Source organism: Ovis canadensis, chromosome 6 (genome assembly GCF_042477335.2).
Source record: "Ovis canadensis isolate MfBH-ARS-UI-01 breed Bighorn chromosome 6, ARS-UI_OviCan_v2, whole genome shotgun sequence".
Taxonomy (NCBI): Eukaryota; Metazoa; Chordata; class Mammalia; order Artiodactyla; family Bovidae; genus Ovis; species Ovis canadensis.
In genome coordinates this window covers 83594717-83613417 of record NC_091250.1, presented here as the reverse complement: position 1 = coordinate 83613417, position 18701 = coordinate 83594717, and the positions used below count along the sequence as shown (strand labels likewise).

At 38.0% G+C, this 18701-nt stretch overlaps 1 protein-coding gene across 11 annotated transcripts in view; it reads left to right on the top strand.

Annotated features, from left to right (window-relative positions):
- The window catches only part of FRYL (FRY like transcription coactivator), a 260551-nt gene that overhangs the window by 203825 nt on the left and 38025 nt on the right, over window positions 1–18701 (top strand). For 8 of the 11 annotated variants that reach the window (XR_011257763.1, XR_011257764.1, XM_069594063.1 and 5 more), the window contains 12 exons: window positions 2224–2392; window positions 4331–4415; window positions 4920–5032; window positions 6009–6159; window positions 6825–6928; window positions 8475–8660; window positions 9931–10135; window positions 11629–11750; window positions 12768–12958; window positions 14343–14437; window positions 15585–16189; window positions 16492–16589. Coding sequence is in view for 9 of the 11 variants with exons in the window: in XM_069594063.1 (XP_069450164.1) it covers window positions 2224–2392; window positions 4331–4415; window positions 4920–5032; window positions 6009–6159; window positions 6825–6928; window positions 8475–8660; window positions 9931–10135; window positions 11629–11750; window positions 12768–12958; window positions 14343–14437; window positions 15585–16189; window positions 16492–16589 (2124 nt within the window). In the remaining 2 variants the exon portion in view is untranslated. The remainder of the gene's footprint in view (window positions 1–2223; window positions 2393–4330; window positions 4416–4919; window positions 5033–6008; window positions 6160–6824; window positions 6929–8474; window positions 8661–9930; window positions 10136–11628; window positions 11751–12767; window positions 12959–14342; window positions 14438–15584; window positions 16190–16491; window positions 16590–18701) is intronic. The other 3 variants (XM_069594060.1, XM_069594058.1, XM_069594064.1) reach the window with 1 other exon arrangement.

Genomic DNA, 18701 nt, shown 5'->3' with positions numbered 1-18701 from the left:
TTGAACTTACTGTATATTTCTTTGCCTCATTACTTTTGCCTCAGTTAGTCCAGGAGATTCTGAGCTCTTAAGGGCAGGAATCTGAGAATTCCCTGGCAATCCAGTGGTTTGAACTTGGTGCTTTCATTGCCATGGCCTGGGTTCAATCCCCTGGTCAGGGAACTAAGGTCCTGTAAGACGTGCACTGCAGCAAAAAGAAAAAAAAAAGAGCAGGAATCTTTGTTTATTTAGTTCATTGCCTTCTTGTCAGAGCCTAGACTAGTGCCTGGCACACAGGAAGTTCCCCTTAATTGGATGAATGAATGACTGAGTTGGGATTGGCACTAGAAACAGGCATGAAGTTGTAATTCCAAGAAGCCAAGATGAAATTCCTGGGCTTTCCTGGTAGCTCAGATGGTAAAGAATCTGCCTGCAGTGCGGGAGACCCAGGTTCAAGCCTAGGTCAGGAAGATCCCCTGGAGAAGGTCATGACAATCCACTCCAGTATTCCTGTCTGGAGAATTCCATGGACAGAGGAGCCTGGTGGGCTACAGCCCATGGGATCACAAAGAGTCAGACACAACTGAGTAACTAACACTTTCACTTTTCAAGATGAAATTCAGGGAATTGCCATTTGCCAGAAATTTTAAAATAGCTGTTTTTCATGATAATAATAATAATTTCTTAATTATCACTTCTTAAGCACTACTTACAGGCCAGGCATAGTACAAGCACTTCATTTACATTACTTAATTTCTGGAATAAATCTGTGAGTTTGGTAAGATAACTGCAGTTTTACAATAAAAAAAGTAAGTTAGCGAGAAAGAGTGACATAGCTCAAAGTCACATAGCTATTTAGGTCTGTCTCCGCAGAGCTGGAATTCCAACCCAGAGCTGTTGATGAAAAGTCCAGGAAAGCTTCCTGACAGGCCCTGCAGCTGGATTGGGGGGTGGGGCTTGAAGACTTGACAGGATTAGAGTCAGGAGTATCATCTCAGAGGTCCTGAGTCAGAGCAAAGACACAGAGGCAGAAATGTACCTGATGTGATTGGAGGAGACTGAACTTGAGAATAAAGAATTAGCAAGTAGAGCAGGTTGGATAGATCTAGAGCCATGTGGGAGGCCAATTATCAGAGAACCATTATCAGATTGCTGGTGTGATGTGGTAAAGCATGTTTTAAAATTTAAAGCATGTCCAGGAGTGATGTAAAACAGAGCTTCTCACACATCTGAATGCAGCGTGAATCAGCTGGGGATCTTGTTCTCATTCTCTTTCTGGAGTTGGGGGTGGGGCCTGAGATTCTGTATTTCCCGAAAGGTTCAGATAATAATGCGTGTTCTATGAGGACCACATTTTAAGTACCAAGGTTTAAATAGGGAGAAAAAAGAAAGATTGCTTATTAATTGATCAGCCTATTTCAATAATACATACTACCAAAACATACTTTTTGATCAAGTATGATTGATCAAGTAAGACGGATCAAACCAGTCAATCTTAAGGAGATAAACCCTGATAACATGTACTGTATAGTCCATGGGGGTCACAAAGAGTTGGGCATGACTGAGTGACTTTCACTTCATTTTCCATTGAAAAAGAAACTGATATATAAAAAGACAATTATCTTTTGCTTTTCTAAAAATAAATAAGGGGAGTGATGACTTTATGGACACCATTAAGCAATGTATCTGCTGGATTTTCCAGGCAAGAGTACTGGAGTGGGGTGCCATTGCCTAAGCAATATGTCTGCTGCTACTGCTGCTAAGTCACTTCAGTCGTGTCCGACTCTGTGTGACCCCATAGACGGCAGCCCACCAGGCTCCCCCGTCCCTGGGATTCTCCAGGCAAGAACACTGGAGTGGGTTACCATTTCCTTCTCCAATGCATGAAAGTGAAAAGTGAAAGTGAAGTCGCTCAGTCGTGTCGACTCTTAGCGACCCCATGGACTGCAGCCTACCGGGCTCCTCCGTCCATGGGATTTTCCAGGCAAGAGTACTGGAGTGGGGTGCCATTGCCTAAGCAATATATCTAGGTCATCCTAATTCGATACGATATTGAGGGCTGAAGGAAAGAGTACTTATAAAGCTGATTAATGTCTAATTGCTGATCAGTGTCTATTCAGATTTAGATTGTGCTTATTCATCTGCTACTTGAAGTTGAGCTTACTCTGATAAAATTTGTCTCAAGACAAGTTTGTGTGATAAAAATTGTGCTTTTTCTTTTCCAAACGATTTTTTTTGTGACAGGTGAAGAAAGTTATTGTATATTTAGGTAGAGACAAAACAATGCAGTTGCTTGAAGAGCTGGTGAGTGAGCTCCAGCTGACCGAGCCCGTCAGTTCAGGGGTCACTCACATGGATAACCCCCCTTATTACCGCATCACTTCCAGCTATAAGATCCCTTCTGTCACCTCAGGTGAGAAGTCATTTAAAAGTGATTACTTTGTATGAGAAAAGAAGCTTTCCACAACTGTTCATTTTAGCAGACGTTTGCTTTAAACGCCCTAGAGAAAACACGCAAACGTTAAGTTATAGATGTAATTAACTTGACAGAACTTTGTAAATCCTCATATGAGTAGAAAGGTTTGACAATGTAAGGATTTGTAATGTGATAAAGGGAACATTTATATACCTATTCAGAACTGGAATATATCCATTTTGTCCATTTACAACAGATGCTCTTATAAATGGATATAATTAATATGTAAATATTGGAATTGCTCACTTATTGAAATAACTGTATAATTTCATATTATAATTATTTGAGACTATATTATACATAGTATTCAATCATGTGAGTGTATTTACTTTCATGTATATCTATATTATAATATTTTGAGTTGAAACTACATCCATTGAAAATTGATATAATATCTGGACTGTTGGAGATTAAATTTATATGAAATTCTTTGTCACTCAGTTTATATTAAATGCTTTTGTGATGTTAATAACATTGTATAATTAGAGATCTTTCATACTATGTTTTATAATTTACTTTTGTCATCTGCTTTCATCTTTTTGTTATACTTTCTAGGAGATTTCTAATAATGCTTTTATTGAATCTTTTATATCTGCTAAAACGTTTTTAATTCCAAAAAGAGTTTTTTAATTAAAAAAATTTTAGGCGCATCCTATTCATGTTTCACAGTTGAACTATCTTCTTCTATATTTTATAAAGCTTTCTACCTGGGAAAGTTCCTGTTTTCTTTATATTGCTGTTTCTTTGTTTTGATTTGTCTCAGTAAAAGCTTTCTTCAAAAGCCTACCAATTCTAGATCTGTCTTTTCATAAACAGTCGCATATTGAAGAGTTGATTGGATGGTCTGTAGGTATATATGGAACTTATTGATGTCCTTTTTTATACAATGATTTCATCGATGTAAGTGTCCATTGGTCTTTTCTCTTACACTAATCAGATTCCCCAGAGAAAATTCTTCCAATCCTCTGCCTAGAATAGAAGATGTAGGGCTGTGTGTATGTGTGTGTACTGATACATATAATCCATAGATACACACACTTACAGTCTTCCAGCCTTCTGATAGCCCAGTGGTATAAGAAGGTTGCAGGGAGATATGTCTTCTCAAGTTACTTATGTGTGTATATTTCCACTTAGTTCCCTTATTCTCAGTAAAGTACTTCCTCCTTCACCTGTGTATGTTGTGCCGTAGTCTAGAAATCCTCTGATTTATTGTCATCAGAGAAGACTTCAAGTGAGCAGAGACAGTCACCCAGTTATAAGAGGTAGAGGGGTAGCTCTTGGGGCCCAGCTACTTCTGAAATAGATTTTCAACCATTCTTGCCATTTTTAGCATCTGGTTCAACCCCTGCTTGCAGAGGTACTCTGTTGCCACTAATTCCTAAGTCTTTTGGAGGTTTTAACAGTATCAATACAGAAGTTTCTTGTTTCCTCCACTAACAGCTCTGGATTCATCTCTTTCAACCTTAATTACTTCTTGTCCATTTTTCCAGCATCCCTAACTTTGTTGCTGTTGACTCCTTACTCTGTTGGTCATTAAGAGTACATTCCTTTTTAAAAATCACCTTTGTCTCATTTGGGCTTCCCTGGTGGCTCAGCTGGTAAAGAATCTGCCTGCAATGCCGAAGACCTGGGTTCGATCCCTTGGTTGGGAAGATCCCCTGGAGAAGGGAAAGGCTACCCACTCTAGTATTCTGGCCTGGAGAATTCCATGGACTTGTATAGTTCATGGGGTTGCAAAGAGTGGACACGACTGAGCAACTTTCACTTTTCCTCTCATTTTAGTGGAGTTTTGACATCTGTAGTATGAAATCTTCTGTTCTTATTGAGCTGTCCTAAGCTTTACATTCACTGATACTGTTTTATTTCTGATGACAGGAACTACTTCTAGTAGCAATACAATGGTTGCTCCCACGGATGGCAATCCTGATAATAAGCCCATAAAAGAGTGTATTGAAGAGAGGTAAGTACTTCTCTGTTCTTAATTAATCTTTCAGTTTGACGTATCCTGATTATCATCAGAATAAATGATAATTTCTGCTATTGGAATGGTGTTAATATTCTAGTGAAGAAATATATCTCCATGCTGGAAATTTTTCACATTAAAGACACTTGCATGCTAGATTTTTAAATATGCACCAATGGATGAATAGGTGGAGTATGGTGAGTCACTTTTTGTGTTGCTACATTTTTTTAACCTTTTCTAAATGGATATTTCACTCTTGCCTGTTTCATATGGAATAGGTTTCCCCAGAAAGTTATTATCACAACAGCTTAAGAAAAAATTCAGGCAGAAATAACTGACTTCAAAGCTTTTGAATTGTAATGTGGAAGTTAAAATATATCACAGTAAACTTTAGTTAGTAATTTGTGTGCTGTGTTCTTTTTTAAGCATAGAAAGTGAAACATAAAGTACAAATACCATTTTACCATGAACTGTGACTAACTTCAGTGGTCATTCCCACAGCTATGTGCATCTAGACATCTACAGTGGACTAAACAGTCATTTAAATCGTCAACATCACAGACTAGAATCTCGATACAGTAGCAGCTCTGGAGGATCTTATGAAGAAGAAAAAAGTAATACATTCCAAATGTGTTTTTTTTTTAATAACTATGATCGTCAGGTGTACTATCATTATAGTAATGTTAATAATTTATTCATCCAGTAAATTGTTCTTAAGAGTATTTAACTGCCACTAGTGGTGTTCCAACATAATCTGAAATGTCTTGACTTTAAGAAGCAACATCAAGTGGGGGAAATACATTTTAAAAGCACAGGTTCCCTGTAGGTTGATCAAAAGGAACATAAGAATTGGTTCTCAAGAAGCATCATAGAAAGAATCACAGAACAGACACACAGGCAACAGGCTGCTTTTTTGAACAGGTTTGATCTTTGGTGGGACTCAGGTTTTATTGAACATTCTCCCTTGCAGTTGCAAAATGAGCACTCTGTCTGAGTCTCATTTTAACACTAAGGTAGGGTGAAATGGAAGCACAAGCCTTCAGACCGCAAGGGATCCTGAAGATGATCTGGTCCAATCTCCTCATTTTGCACATGATGGAACTGAGGTCCAGAGAGGTTAAGTGACTTACCCACGTCACACAGAACTCACATGTCTTGATGGCCTTTTTTACTACACCCTGCAGCCCCACTGCAGTAGAGCAGATTTCCTGTGAAGATGGGTTTATATCGGCCCTATCTCCAGAAATTTGAACTGAGTAACTTACCAGAAGGCCCTTGATACAAGGCAGCTTTACCTATAATGTGGTCTCATAGCTTGGACATCAGTTGTGAAATCATTATGAGGTGCTCATGTAGTTTTGCTTTGATTTAAAATAAAGGAATTTGAATTGATATATCTTTTTCTCTCTCTGATTTGCTTAATCTGATAATATTGGTACCCAGGTCTACCTAGCAAACATTTGTCAAAATAGTGGGAAATTTTCTTTTTTATCACTTTCCAGTGCTATAAATAGTTGGTATCTTACTAGAGTTTGCTTATATTGGCAGAAAGTAGATGGTGCAGACAATGAGATCATTTTATTTTGATAGGTGACTCAATGCCACTTTATTCTAATTGGCGACTGAAAGTGATGGAGCATAATCAAGGAGAGCCACTACCCTTCCCACCAGCTGGAGGCTGCTGGTCACCACTGGTGGATTACTTGCCTGAAACGTCATCACCTGGATTACCTCTTCACAGGTGGACCACAGCGTCATTCCTATTTCATACGAGCCAAACCGCTGCTTAATACTTTCAGCTGTCTCTATGCTATCTGACAACACAGAACACAACCAACCTTCTTTCCTTTGATAGTGCCACAAATTCTATCCATGTATTTAGATTTTAAGCGATCTGAAAACTCAGACTTCTCACTGTTTACAATGAATGGTATTAAATCTAATTCTGCTGCTGCTGCTTTTCTGGGTGTCTGGCATAGTTACTTGACCTTTCTGGGACCCAGTTATTACATCTGAAAAATACTATTTTACAGTAGTAGGCACTCTTATTTTGAGTTAAGCTGATTTCCTGCTTAGCAAAAATCACAGTAGAACAGTGACTGCATTCTTTCAAAATGTATTAATGTACCAAACGTGTACCGAACACCGACTATGTGGCAAGCAGTACACCAGGTCTTGGGGTTGAAGATGAAATAGCCCTTGGCTGGGAGGAGCCCTTAGCAGATAGGCTGTTTGTAAAACTATCACTGAATGGTTTCCTCAGCTGTATTTCTTTTCTCCTTTTTTTTTTTCTTGAGAAATTGTATTTTTCCATAAAATACAGTATTAAAACCTTAGAGTAATTTGCTTAAGATTTTCTCTAGGTTTGCTCTAGTGGAACATTAGTAACGCTCGTGTTTGTCATAGGTGTAACATAGCCGTGATCCTTTTGACGGATCTCATCATTGATCACAGTGTGAAGGTGGAATGGGGAAGCTACCTCCATCTTCTTCTTCATGCAATTTTTATAGGTAATAAATATTTGGTGCTATTTCTTTCATTGTGTATTTCTGTGATTGCTGAAAGGCAGTATATGGTATGTTTGTTTTTTATAGGTTGCATTTTATTCATTTATCTTTATTGAGGTGTAGTTGATTTAAAATGTGAGTTTCAAATAATGTACAAATAATGACTCAAAACTTTTATAGATTCGACACCATTTATAGTTATTATAAAATATCAGCTAGAGTCCCTGTGCTGTACGATATATCCTTGTAACTTACTTATTTTCTACACAGTAGTTTGTATCTCTTAATTCCCCACCCCTATCTTGCCACTCCTCCCCCACCATCCCTCTTTCCACTACTAACTACTAGTATGTTCTTTGTATCGGTGAGTCAGCTTCTGTTTTGCTATATTCAATAGTGTGTTTTATTTTTTAGATTTCACATATAAGTGATAACACACAGTACTTGTCTTTTTCTGTCTGGCTTATTTCACTAAGCATAATACCCTCCAGGTTCGTCCATGTTGCTGCAGATGGCATTATTTCATTCTTTTTTAATGGCTGTTGTAAATAATGCTGCGGTGAACACTGGGGTGCATGTATCATTCATAGTGTTTTTGTTTTCTTTGGATGTATAGCCCCCAAGAGTGGAATTGCTGGATCATATAGTAGATCTATTTTTATTTTTTTGAGGAACCTTCATAGTTTTCCTCAGTGGGAAAAGTGGTATGGTTTTAAGAAAGTTTCTACATTTTCTGTTCTTATTTTTGTATGTTGTTTCCATGACACTTTTTACTGGGATTCTCATGATCTAGAGGGGTGTTATTCCTAGCCTCTCTTTTAACAGACAAGTCTGTTATACCCATTCCTGTTCCTTTCGTACAGTCTCTCCGCACACAAAAATACACATACTTTCCAGCAGGAAAGATTCTGTAACAGTAGCAAGAGTAAAACTAATTTACCTTTAGGAATGGGAACTTTCAGAGTAAATGGAAAATTGAAATGGGTACTGACAGTTTCCCAAAATAATTAGATTGTAGACAGTCTAATTATTATAGTTAAAGCTCCGCTGTGCCCTCTGTAACAAATATGTGGGGTCCATCACATCTCAGCAATACTTTTCATGCTTGTAAGATTGTTTGCCTGAAACAAATCAAAATAGCCATCTTCTCCTAAATTTTCCTGATATGTACACATGTTATAAATTACTTCCTTCCTTCAGTAAGCAAACATCTACTGACTTTCTGTTGTGTTCCAGGCACAAAAAATGCTTGCCTTTAGAAGTTCATGTCTATCTAGTGTTAAGTAACAGAGTAATGGTTTCTAAGAGATTACTAAATTTTAGACATAAAACAAATTGGAAACTTGTCTTGACTCGCCCTAGTCCAGTAGGACCACAGGATATTGTAACAGTGTGAACGAACTCTAGGGCAATAAAAAAACTTAATGTAGTATGTCATCTTTCACAAGATATTTAATTTGTGCTTTTCTTTTTAAAATATACATTTGGTAGCAAGAATACTACTCATCATTTTCCTTTCCTGATGATAATTGTCTACTACTCTTTTTAGGGTTTGACCACTGCCACCCTGAGGTGTATGAACATTGCAAACGCCTGCTTCTGCACTTGTTAATAGTAATGGGATCCAACAGTAACATCCGAACTGTTGCTTCTGTCCTTCTCAGGAACAAGGAGTTTAATGAGCCCAGGGTGCTTACCGTCAAACAAATTGCACACTTAGATTATACTTTCACAGGTATTTGCTTTAAAAGTGGTTTGAAAATAGAACCGTACTCTGTTAATCTTGCATTGGAGAAGGTCAACTGAAGTTGAGATACTAGAGAGTACTTTTTAATATAGTTTTATTATTTTAGGTACCAGTGACATTATTAATTCATAAAAGAAGGAATTAAACTTGGAGTATTTGAATCTCTATTACCTTTAAGGATCTTTGTCATAAAAATGTTGAGTGGCTTAATTTGAGCACTGGTTATGAAAAAAAATGGTAAACTTGTATTAGACTCCTTCTTTCAGGAGCTGAAAAATTGATGAAGGAAGACATTTAAAATTTTTTATTCATTCAGTTATATTAATTGCATTTACAGTGTTATACATCGCAAAGTCTAGTAAGTTCCAAATTATATATTTTTAAGTAGTGAGGTCCAAATTAATGAGACTTTAATGTAGAATTTATTTCACTGTTGATACGAATTTGTTTTACTTTTCAAATTGTATTTTCTTTTTTCCTAATAGCCCTAATTCATTTATTTCATTCATCAGTACCATCAGGTTTATAATAAATGACCCAGAAAATAATTGGGTTTAAAAATTGAAATAAGGCTACTTTTTTTCCTAATCATATAATGCCAGATACAGGGTTAATCCATTTTAAAGTTACTTACTGCAAGCCCTGTAGCTTACTCAAAGCCCTATGGTTAGTGAGAAAACAATCGTTAGTAAACTTAGTTGCCTTGTTAAACTGTGATTAAAAGATGAATGGAATAAAGTTTACTGCCTTTTTTAAGTTAAGCATTTCTATTCAGAATTCCATAGTTTGTATTTGTTGTTTGTTTTTAAGGCTCCTCTTGCCATTTTATAAATATGGGCGTTAGTGATAACCTTTAGAATTATTTAATAATTGGCATAATATAAATATTACACACAGACTTTAAAATTGTCTTGATTTAAGTAAAGTGAAGCAGAAAGTATGGACCCCTTAATGTAAGAAATTAAAAATCAGCTAACACTGTAGAAATTATTTCCTTAACACATGTTGAGGAAATACGCCAATGTCAGGAAACTGCCAGTTCCAACTTTGTTCAGCAGATGGCAGCATAGGCTAGCATAGTTAATCCGAACCATTAAGTTTTAATAGGCTCTGAAAGCAGTGTTTGCTCAAAAACTCAGTTGATGTACTCTGGTGCTTGTGAGGCTCCAGTATAATCTGTAAGGACCCATAGCTTAATCTTTAAATATTGTGGGAGATGGTTTCACATCTGGGTATTCACACCCATGGTCTCTTTCAGCAGGTGTTAGTGATTTTATACCTGATTACCAGCCCTCCCCCATGACCGACTCAGGGCTCAGCTCAAGTTCTACCTCCTCTAGTATCAGCTTAGGAAATAACAGCGCTGCCATTTCCCATCTGCACACCACTATCCTCAACGAGGTTGACATCTCAGTAGAGCAGGATGGAAAAGTCAAAACCCTCATGGAATTCATTACCTCAAGGTAACATTTGCGGCTCTTCCCATCCCAGCCATAAACCTCTGTTAAGTCGTCGTTTCATTTGTCAGCTTCAGCGAACCCTGTTTTTGTTTTCCAAAGTGTCATTGATTTGGAAAAGACAGGTTTATCATGTGCAAGATTCAGGAAATTTGATGCAACCAGGCTTTCTTCTTTTGCTCACACAAGATTACATGTGAGGAAGGCCTTAATCATGTCTGAATGATTAAGTGCCCAAAGAGAGTGTAGTATTATCTGAACTACAGTATATTCTGCCTTCATTAGCTGCATTACCAGTCAGTCATCAAATATTTACTTACGGTCCACTCTTGGCAAAACACTCTAAGTAAAGAAGAAACATAGTTGGGGAGGAAGGGGCTGGCATACCATAGCAAGAGCAAAATCACAGAGGTGAGAAACAAGGTATAATTGTTACTCACTCAGGCTGCTGAGTAATCCAGCTTGGATGTAATGTTGAGGGGCTCCTAGACAAGAAAGCGTGGGAGAATTCAAACTGGAGAACCAGAACCAGGAGGCCCAGGCCAGAGGTTACAGATCGTTCAAGAAAGGAGACATTATTGAAAATCTTTGAGCTAGAATGAGGAGTGTGGAGGAGGGTCCAATTAAATAAATGTGTTGAGAAAGTCAGTCTCATAGTACTTGATGAATCAGAGGTGTCAGGAACTAGAGGCAGTGTGACCACATTTTTTTGCAGGGCACCTTGGCCTGTGCTAATAAGGGGCTGAAACCTGAATAACCAAGCTGGTAAATGGCACAGATATTTTTAAAGAAAGAACCGAAGGATATTATTCTGTCCTAAACTTGTCCTGTAGTTTTAGCTTATAAATTATTGTCTTTGCCTTACAATCTAAATAATGTTTCACCTCTATAAATTTTGACCTTTAATATCTAAGCAGTAACCAGTACTCTTCTCACTTGGCAAAATTTGCCATCTTTTCCTACTGCCTCTGAGAGCATTTGACTATAACGATGGAACATTTTGAAATTATATGTAACTTGGATCTTCCGCCACTTGCTCTACTGCTGCGGCTAAGTCGCTTCAGTCGTGTCCAACTCTGTGTGTCCCCGTAGACGGCACCCCACCAGGCTCCCCCGTCCCTGGGATTCTCCAGGCAAGAACACTGGAGTGGGTTGCCATTTCTTTCTCCAGTGCATGAAAGTGAAAACTAAAAGTGAAGTTGCTCAGTCGTGTCTGACTCTTCCCGACCCCGTGGTCTGCAGCCTACCAGGCTCCTCCGTCCATGGGATTTTCCAGGCAAGAGTACTGGAGTGGGGTGCCATTGCCTTCTCTGGCTACTTGCTCTAGACCATTGCAAATCCAGGTAGTCTATAAACAGTAGCAGTAGACTGTATGACATGCTGTTTGATTTACTCAACTACTATCCTTTCTAATTGCAAAAGCACATTTTAAGTGAGTGTGAGTAAAACTTACTATCAAATTAAAAACCAAGGGAATCACATCTGTTCTCTGTTTTCAGAAAAAGAGGGCCCCTTTGGAACCATGAGGATGTTTCTGCCAAGAATCCTAGCATAAAGAGTGCTGAGCAGTTGACTACATTTCTGAAACATGTGGTTTCTGTTTTTAAGCAGTCAAGCTCAGGTATCTTTTAATAAATGTCTCGGATAATATTTACTTTCAAGTAGATCTTTTACTGTGATGTCAAAACTTCTGATGATGTTCAGCAAAAAATTGACAGTTGACATGTCTAAATTCAAAAGTCATAGACAGGTTTTCTTTTTTAACTTATTAGTGGTAACAGATTTGTTTTGGTTGAAGAAAAATTACTACTTGAAAATAAGACTGCTACTTTGGGGACTTCCCAGGTGGTCCAGTGATTAAGACTTTGCCTTCCAATGCTGGAGATGTGGGTTTGATCCCTGGTCAGGGAGCTAAGATTCCACATGCCTCGTGGCCAAAAAAGCAAAGCATAAAAACAGAAGCAATACTGTAACAAATTCAATAAAGACTTTAAAAGTGGTACATACCAAATAGATCTTTGAAAAAAAGAATGCCACTTTGACATTCTTTGTTTGACATATGATAGTATAATAAAATTTTAACATGATTGTTCATCATGAAACAATTATTTTGAAGGAACATATACAGAGATGACAAACTGTACTGGTTTGGGCTTCTGTGATCGAAAATTGAACACATCCTGAAAATCAGAGTAAAACGTGTCTAAAATGGTGGTTCTTAGCTAGGGGGTGATTCTTGTTGGGACATTTTTCTTGCAATTAGGGGGTGGGAAGTCAGTGATTAGTTGCTACTGGTGTCAAGTTGTCAAGAGGCTGGAGATACCATTACACAACTACACAGCACAGGACAGCCCTCAAAACAGAGTTATGTTGTCAAAATGACAATAGAGGTGACGTTGAGAGACCTTATTCTCAAGGATTACTTCCCTGGAGATTATGATGAAGAGTCCTCTAAAGTTCAAATAGAATTGTATGAAAAGGAGAAGCATTGACTTGGAAAATGTTAGCAAATGTTAATGCCTTGTTTGCCAGGTACTATGCTGGCACTGAATTTAATATGGTTCCTAGCTTCTGATCATCACCCCTATATATACCCTGAAAAACAGGAAGCACTTACTCGTTTCCTTTGTTTTCACAGAAGGAATTCACTTGGAACATCATCTTAGCGAGGTTGCTCTGCAGACAGCACTTTCTTGTTCTTCTCGACACTATGCTGGGAGATCCTTTCAGATTTTCAGGGCCCTAAAGCAGCCTCTCTCTGCAACTACACTTTCTGATGTTCTCTCCAGACTTGTAGAAACTGTAGGGGATCCAGGAGAAGACGCACAGGTAGTTCTTTCACTTGTTTCAGCAGGTGTTGAGCAGTTCCTCATTGTCGAGGACCTGTTTCCAAATGTGAATCACGGCAGGTATTTACACACGGCAGGTATGACAGTCACTTGGAAGAACCAAGTGAATGTCATAGAGAATTATGATGTCAGATGCTAAGAGGCAGAGAACTAAAAACAAAGTTAGATAATTCATCTTTGATTGAATTAGGTGGTACCTATAAAGACTGAATTAAGTGGTGCCTATAAAAACAGCTTTATGCACACACACCTGGATATTCTGTGATGACTACAAGGTAAAAGAGGAATTTAAAGTTAGATGTAAAGTAAAACACTGAAATTCATTTTTTAAGATAAATTACATGAAATACTGCAGTAGGGAACGTAACATAGGTCTGTAAAGACCCATGATGTTATTTAACGCTGTTTCAGATACTGAGGATATAGTAGTGGACACCACAGAGTTCTTAGCATGGAGCTCACATTTCACTGGGGAAACAAACCTTTTAATCCATCAATAATGTATAATACAATTTTACTTAATGGTGAATGCTATGAAAATAATAAGGTAGGGTGACAGTTTAAACAATGATAGGGGAGAGGGGTATTTTTTTGTTTTTATATAACCATCTAGAAGATGAGTTCTGAACACATGTGTAAATGAATAAGTGAGCCCTGTGATGATCTGGGACAGAGCGCAGAGGGAAATAGGACTAACAAGTGCAAAGGCCCTGAGGCAGAAGCAGTGGGCTCTTCGGAGGAAAAGCAAACAGTCCAGAGTGGCTGCCGTGTATGGGATGGGGACTCCAGAGGCAGGCAGGCAGCAGGCCCAGATCACGTGAGGCCTGGGGAGGTTCTGGCGAGAGGTGGGATTTTACTCTGAATTGATGGGAAACTACACATAGTTTTAAAAGGAGGAGGATGGGTGTGATTTGCTTTTTTAAAAATTCACACTGTGGGTGGCTTTGTGGCATCCTTAGGAAGGCAAAAGAGGTCAGTTAAGAGGCTATTTGTAAGAGCCCAGGCCAAAACGGTGATAGCTGGATTAAAGGAAGCTATGGAAATAGAGAAGTCAGATATAGGGTGTATTTTTAAAGTAGTATTTTCAAGACTTGCTGATGGATTCAGTTTAGACGTGAGAGAAAGAAATAAGGATGTCTCCTAGATTTCTGGCCCCAGCAACTTTGGGTGGGTTGTGTTGCCATTATAATCAATTTATACCATTAGTTTGCTACGTTTCCATCCATCTGTAAGATCATGTTGCTCAAGAGTTTAATTATTTTGTAATATTAATGTGGAACTTGTTCTATTTTAAAATCTCATCAGGATGTGCATTACAGTTTCTTTCAGAACATAATTAATTAGAATCTGCCCCTTTTTTCTAGGGATTTGTGATTGAGCTGCTTCTCACGTTGGAATCTGCAATTGATACTTTAGCTGAAACCATGAAGCATTATGATCTTCTGTCTGCTCTTTCTCAGTAAGAATTGATAAGCCAGGCAACCAGTGGATTTGTATACAAAACTTCAGTAGCTAAATAGGCACAATACTATATTGTTATATATATTATATTGGTAGTGAGAGGAATACCCCCAAATTCAGATGAATTGCCAGTGGGAAAATGAGCCTTAGACAGTGAGGATAGGTGAAAGGTCTCAGGGCTTGTAAGTGGCAATACTGGTCCTCTTTCATCTGTCCAGAGACCTTCATGCTGTGCTTCTAGGCTTCAGCCCCAGTAACAGGCTCTGTTCCCTGTACACTCAACAACCCATTGTCCCCCCAGCAGGCCAGGCTCCTCAGGACTCACACTCGCCACCTATTGGTCCTTCTCCCTGGACCAGCCTCTCTTCAGACTGTCTCCTCTTTGTAAATCCCAAATTGATTTATCCTTCAAATCCCACCTCCATACCCCTCTCCTAGGTAAGCATTTCTAACTGCGACCAGGGGAGTGTTAAGCATTCTATCCTCTGGATTCTCACAGTATTCTCTTAATGTTTTAATAACAGCAACTAGCAGGCTATAATTTTCATGGACTTCAGTATTCCTGGCATTTTGCATACCACTGGCACATGTAGAAAATATTCTGTAATTATTTTTTAATCAATGATAACTAGATGTGAGGGAGAAGGAGAAATCAAAATTAAGTTTTTGAGCTTGGTTCTTTTGGAAAGAGTGTGAATTGACAGAAATAGGGACATCAGGACTGTTGAGTCTGCAGATGAGGCAAACGAGGCCTGGGCTTCGGATATAATGTTCACCAAATCCCAGACCTAAAAATTATCAGCAGTCACTATAGCAGCATTTTCACTTCAAACCTCATCCAACTCAGGGGAAATAATCAGTTACAGTAGAAAAGATACTGTTGTACATTTTTTATTAATAGAGAAGAAAGAACTGAAATTGGTTTCAGCAAAGTCAGATAAGCTTTTTTTTTAATATTTTAATTTTATTGGAGTAGAGTTGATTTACAGTGTTGTGTTAGTTTCAGGTATTAAGCCAGATATACTTTAAAAATGACTGTTCCTGGTAGCAGTTATTGTTTTTCAGTTGTTTTAAGAGTACAGTTAATGTAGCAAAAGCAGCAGTTGTGCGTGGATTCATCTTTCTTTTTTTTTTTTTCTTTCAAGAACCTCATACCATGATCCTATAATGGGAGACAAGTATGCAGCTAACAGGAAAAGCACTGGACAACTCAATCTAAGCACAAGTCCCAATAGTAGCAGTTATCTGGGATACAACAGTAATACAAGAAGTAACTCTTTGAGGTTAAGTTTAATTGGTGACCGGAGAGGGGACCGGCGGCGGAGTAACACACTGGATATAATGGACGGACGGATCAACCACAGCAGTAGCTTAGCGAGGACTCGAAGCCTTTCCTCCCTGCGAGAGAAGGCGGTGTACGATGTGCAGCCCCCTACTGAGCCCGCCAACTTGATGGCCACCATTTTTTGGATAGCAGCCTCTTTGTTAGAATCAGATTATGAATATGAATACCTCCTGGCTCTCAGGCTTCTCAACAAACTGCTGATCCACCTGCCTTTGGATAAATCAGAGAGTCGAGAGAAGATTGAAAACGTACAAAGCAAACTGAAGTGGAATAACTTCCCAGGCCTCCAGCAGCTCTTCCTTAAGGGTTTTACCTCAGTATCCACACAGGAAATGACAGTGCACCTCCTGAGTAAACTCATTTCTGTCTCCAAACACACGTTGGTGGATCCTTCCCAGTTGTCAGGTGATGTGAATAGAATTGCACCAACTTTTTTTTTTTTGCTTTTTTAATGTAGTGAAATGTAAACTAATCATTTGTTTTGAAATCTACTAATTTCTGCTTTTCCACAGAGTTTTCTTAATATGTGAGGTAGCATAAATTTTTTGGTAAAAGCAAAAAAACACATTTTTTTTTAGAAGATCAAGTACCCCAGGAAATAAAAAGAAAATGGTTTCTGTGAACCAATTAAAAAACAAACAAAATAAAAACCTTTAACTTTTAAAGTAATGTGCAATAAAATTGGTTGTTTGCTTTTTTTTTGATAGGCTTTCCTCTTAACATCCTTTGCTTATTGCCTCACTTAATCCAGCATTTTGACAGCCCAACTCAGTTTTGCAAAGAAACAGCTAGTCGAATAGCAAAGGTAAGCAAATGTTACGCTGAATGATAACACTGGAGGGAAATTTCTCTAGAGTCTATCTTAAGGGGGGAATCTCTTCAGAATCCTTTACTGTCACTTCCTATGTGAATTTTGCATCTAAATTTTTATTTTTACGCATATATGAAGGAGTAATATAGTAGTGATGTAAGTTACAATTGCTCAAATGACAGTGAATAAAATTACCTGTTTAGAGTAACTGTCCTCTGAGTCTTGAGTCTTTTTCTGCTCCGTTTCCCTACTTTATCCTCTACCTGTCAGTTTCCAAGTCATTCATTTATTCACTACCAGATATGTACTGAGCACTGGATAAGGTGCTGAAATACAGTGATTATCAAAGTAGATAGAACCTTTAGCCCCGTGGGGCCTAGACTTTGAGGTGTGATTACCTAGAATCTGGTGACTTTGCAATGAAAGTGAAACTGTTAGCCGCCCAGTTGTGTCCAACTCATTGTGACCATGTGGACTGTAGCCCGCCAGGCTCCTCTGTCCATGGGATTCTCCATGCAAATATTCTAGGGACACATAAACCAAAATCTGCCTCGAGGAATTCATATCTAAGCTGACTTTGAAGGTTGAATAGGAATGACCAAAATAAGATCCCTGGATGAGAAACAGAAGCAGGGCAAAGGGTAGAAATTTTCCAAGCAGGAGAAATCACATGTGCAGAGTCCCTGAGGAAGAAGAGGGCATAATATATTTTTTGATTCTGAAAGTTATTTTTGTTTGCCTTTTAACATTCTCTTCATCTCTCTGCTCCCTTCATTCTTTTTTCTTCACTGTTTTGACTCTTTACTTCCCATCATGCATTTCTTAAACAAGTATGTAGCTGTTTTTAAATCACCTCTGGACAAACTTTGCATAAAAAATTTTATAGCTCAAATTGTAAAAGAAAATTATTTTTAATTTTATATACTTAGTAATTTCCTCTTAAGAACAAGAAAGAAATCACAACTACTTTGCCTTCTGTTTAAACTTAATTCCGAACTAAATTTATGTATTTATTTATTTTGTTACATTGAGTCTTGGAAAAAAGACTTTTCAAGCTGAAAATACAAGTAGTTATAAGAAGGAGTTATATGAATTTACCAGTAATATATATACAACAGGAAATTAGGTGTACTGAGGAAGTGACTCAATAGTAATATAAGTAAAATAACCTGGTTAAATCACTGGGGAAAAGTCAGAGAAGTCTGCAACATAAGGGAACAAGCACGTAAAATTCTCTGGAAGAGCTTTTTATATAAGCAGCTTTTTTCAAACCTTAGATTCAGGTAGCAGATAGCAGATCAATAAATGGAAAGAGCAAGCTTCTAGAAAGCTAAACAAACACCTCTCCCTGGCCCACATCTCAATGTCGGTAAGTGCAGATTTATCTCTGGGTACCAATGGAGTGAAAAAAAACTACCAACCCAGTTATCACATACATAGCTACAAGAGTAAGAACAATAGATGTGGAGAAATTCTTAACCATTTTAAAAGCATGTGTTTAAAAAGAAGAGTCATCATTATAGTTAATGGAAATACATCTTAGTTGTGAAAATGATGGTTTGCCCTAAAAAACCTAATGTGTATTTGCATTAATGAGGTCTAAAAGTGATTTTAAATTTTTATTAAAATGACTTTCATTTTAATATTCTGTTAACATACCATTAGGAAAATGTAAACAAAAGGGTTTTTTTTTTCCTACATGAGGGGTAAGAAAGAAAATATAAGGAAAAAACTGTCGGCTTATTTGGGGATTTTAAGAAAATAAAAAGCATAAATTCTCTGATAAGGGAAGTAGAAACATTTGAGATTGGCAGCTGAAATGTGATGAGTAATTTGCTTAGTGCTGGGGCAGGTGAGAAGCAGTGTGGCCAGAAGACCATGGAAGCCCCTTGAGCTGCAGCCTCTGCTGTCATGACTGAGGCAAAGCACAGGAATGTCCCAACTATCTTTTGTTTTTAAGAAATCAAATAAATGGCTTTCTGTGAGTCATAAACTGCTGTGAAGTCTGTTTTCTTCCTGTTGAGTGGCACACAAAGGTTCCCTCTATGGGCTTTCAGCAACCTGCAGGATGTGGACTAAATTGATGCCTTAATTATTCTCTCACTT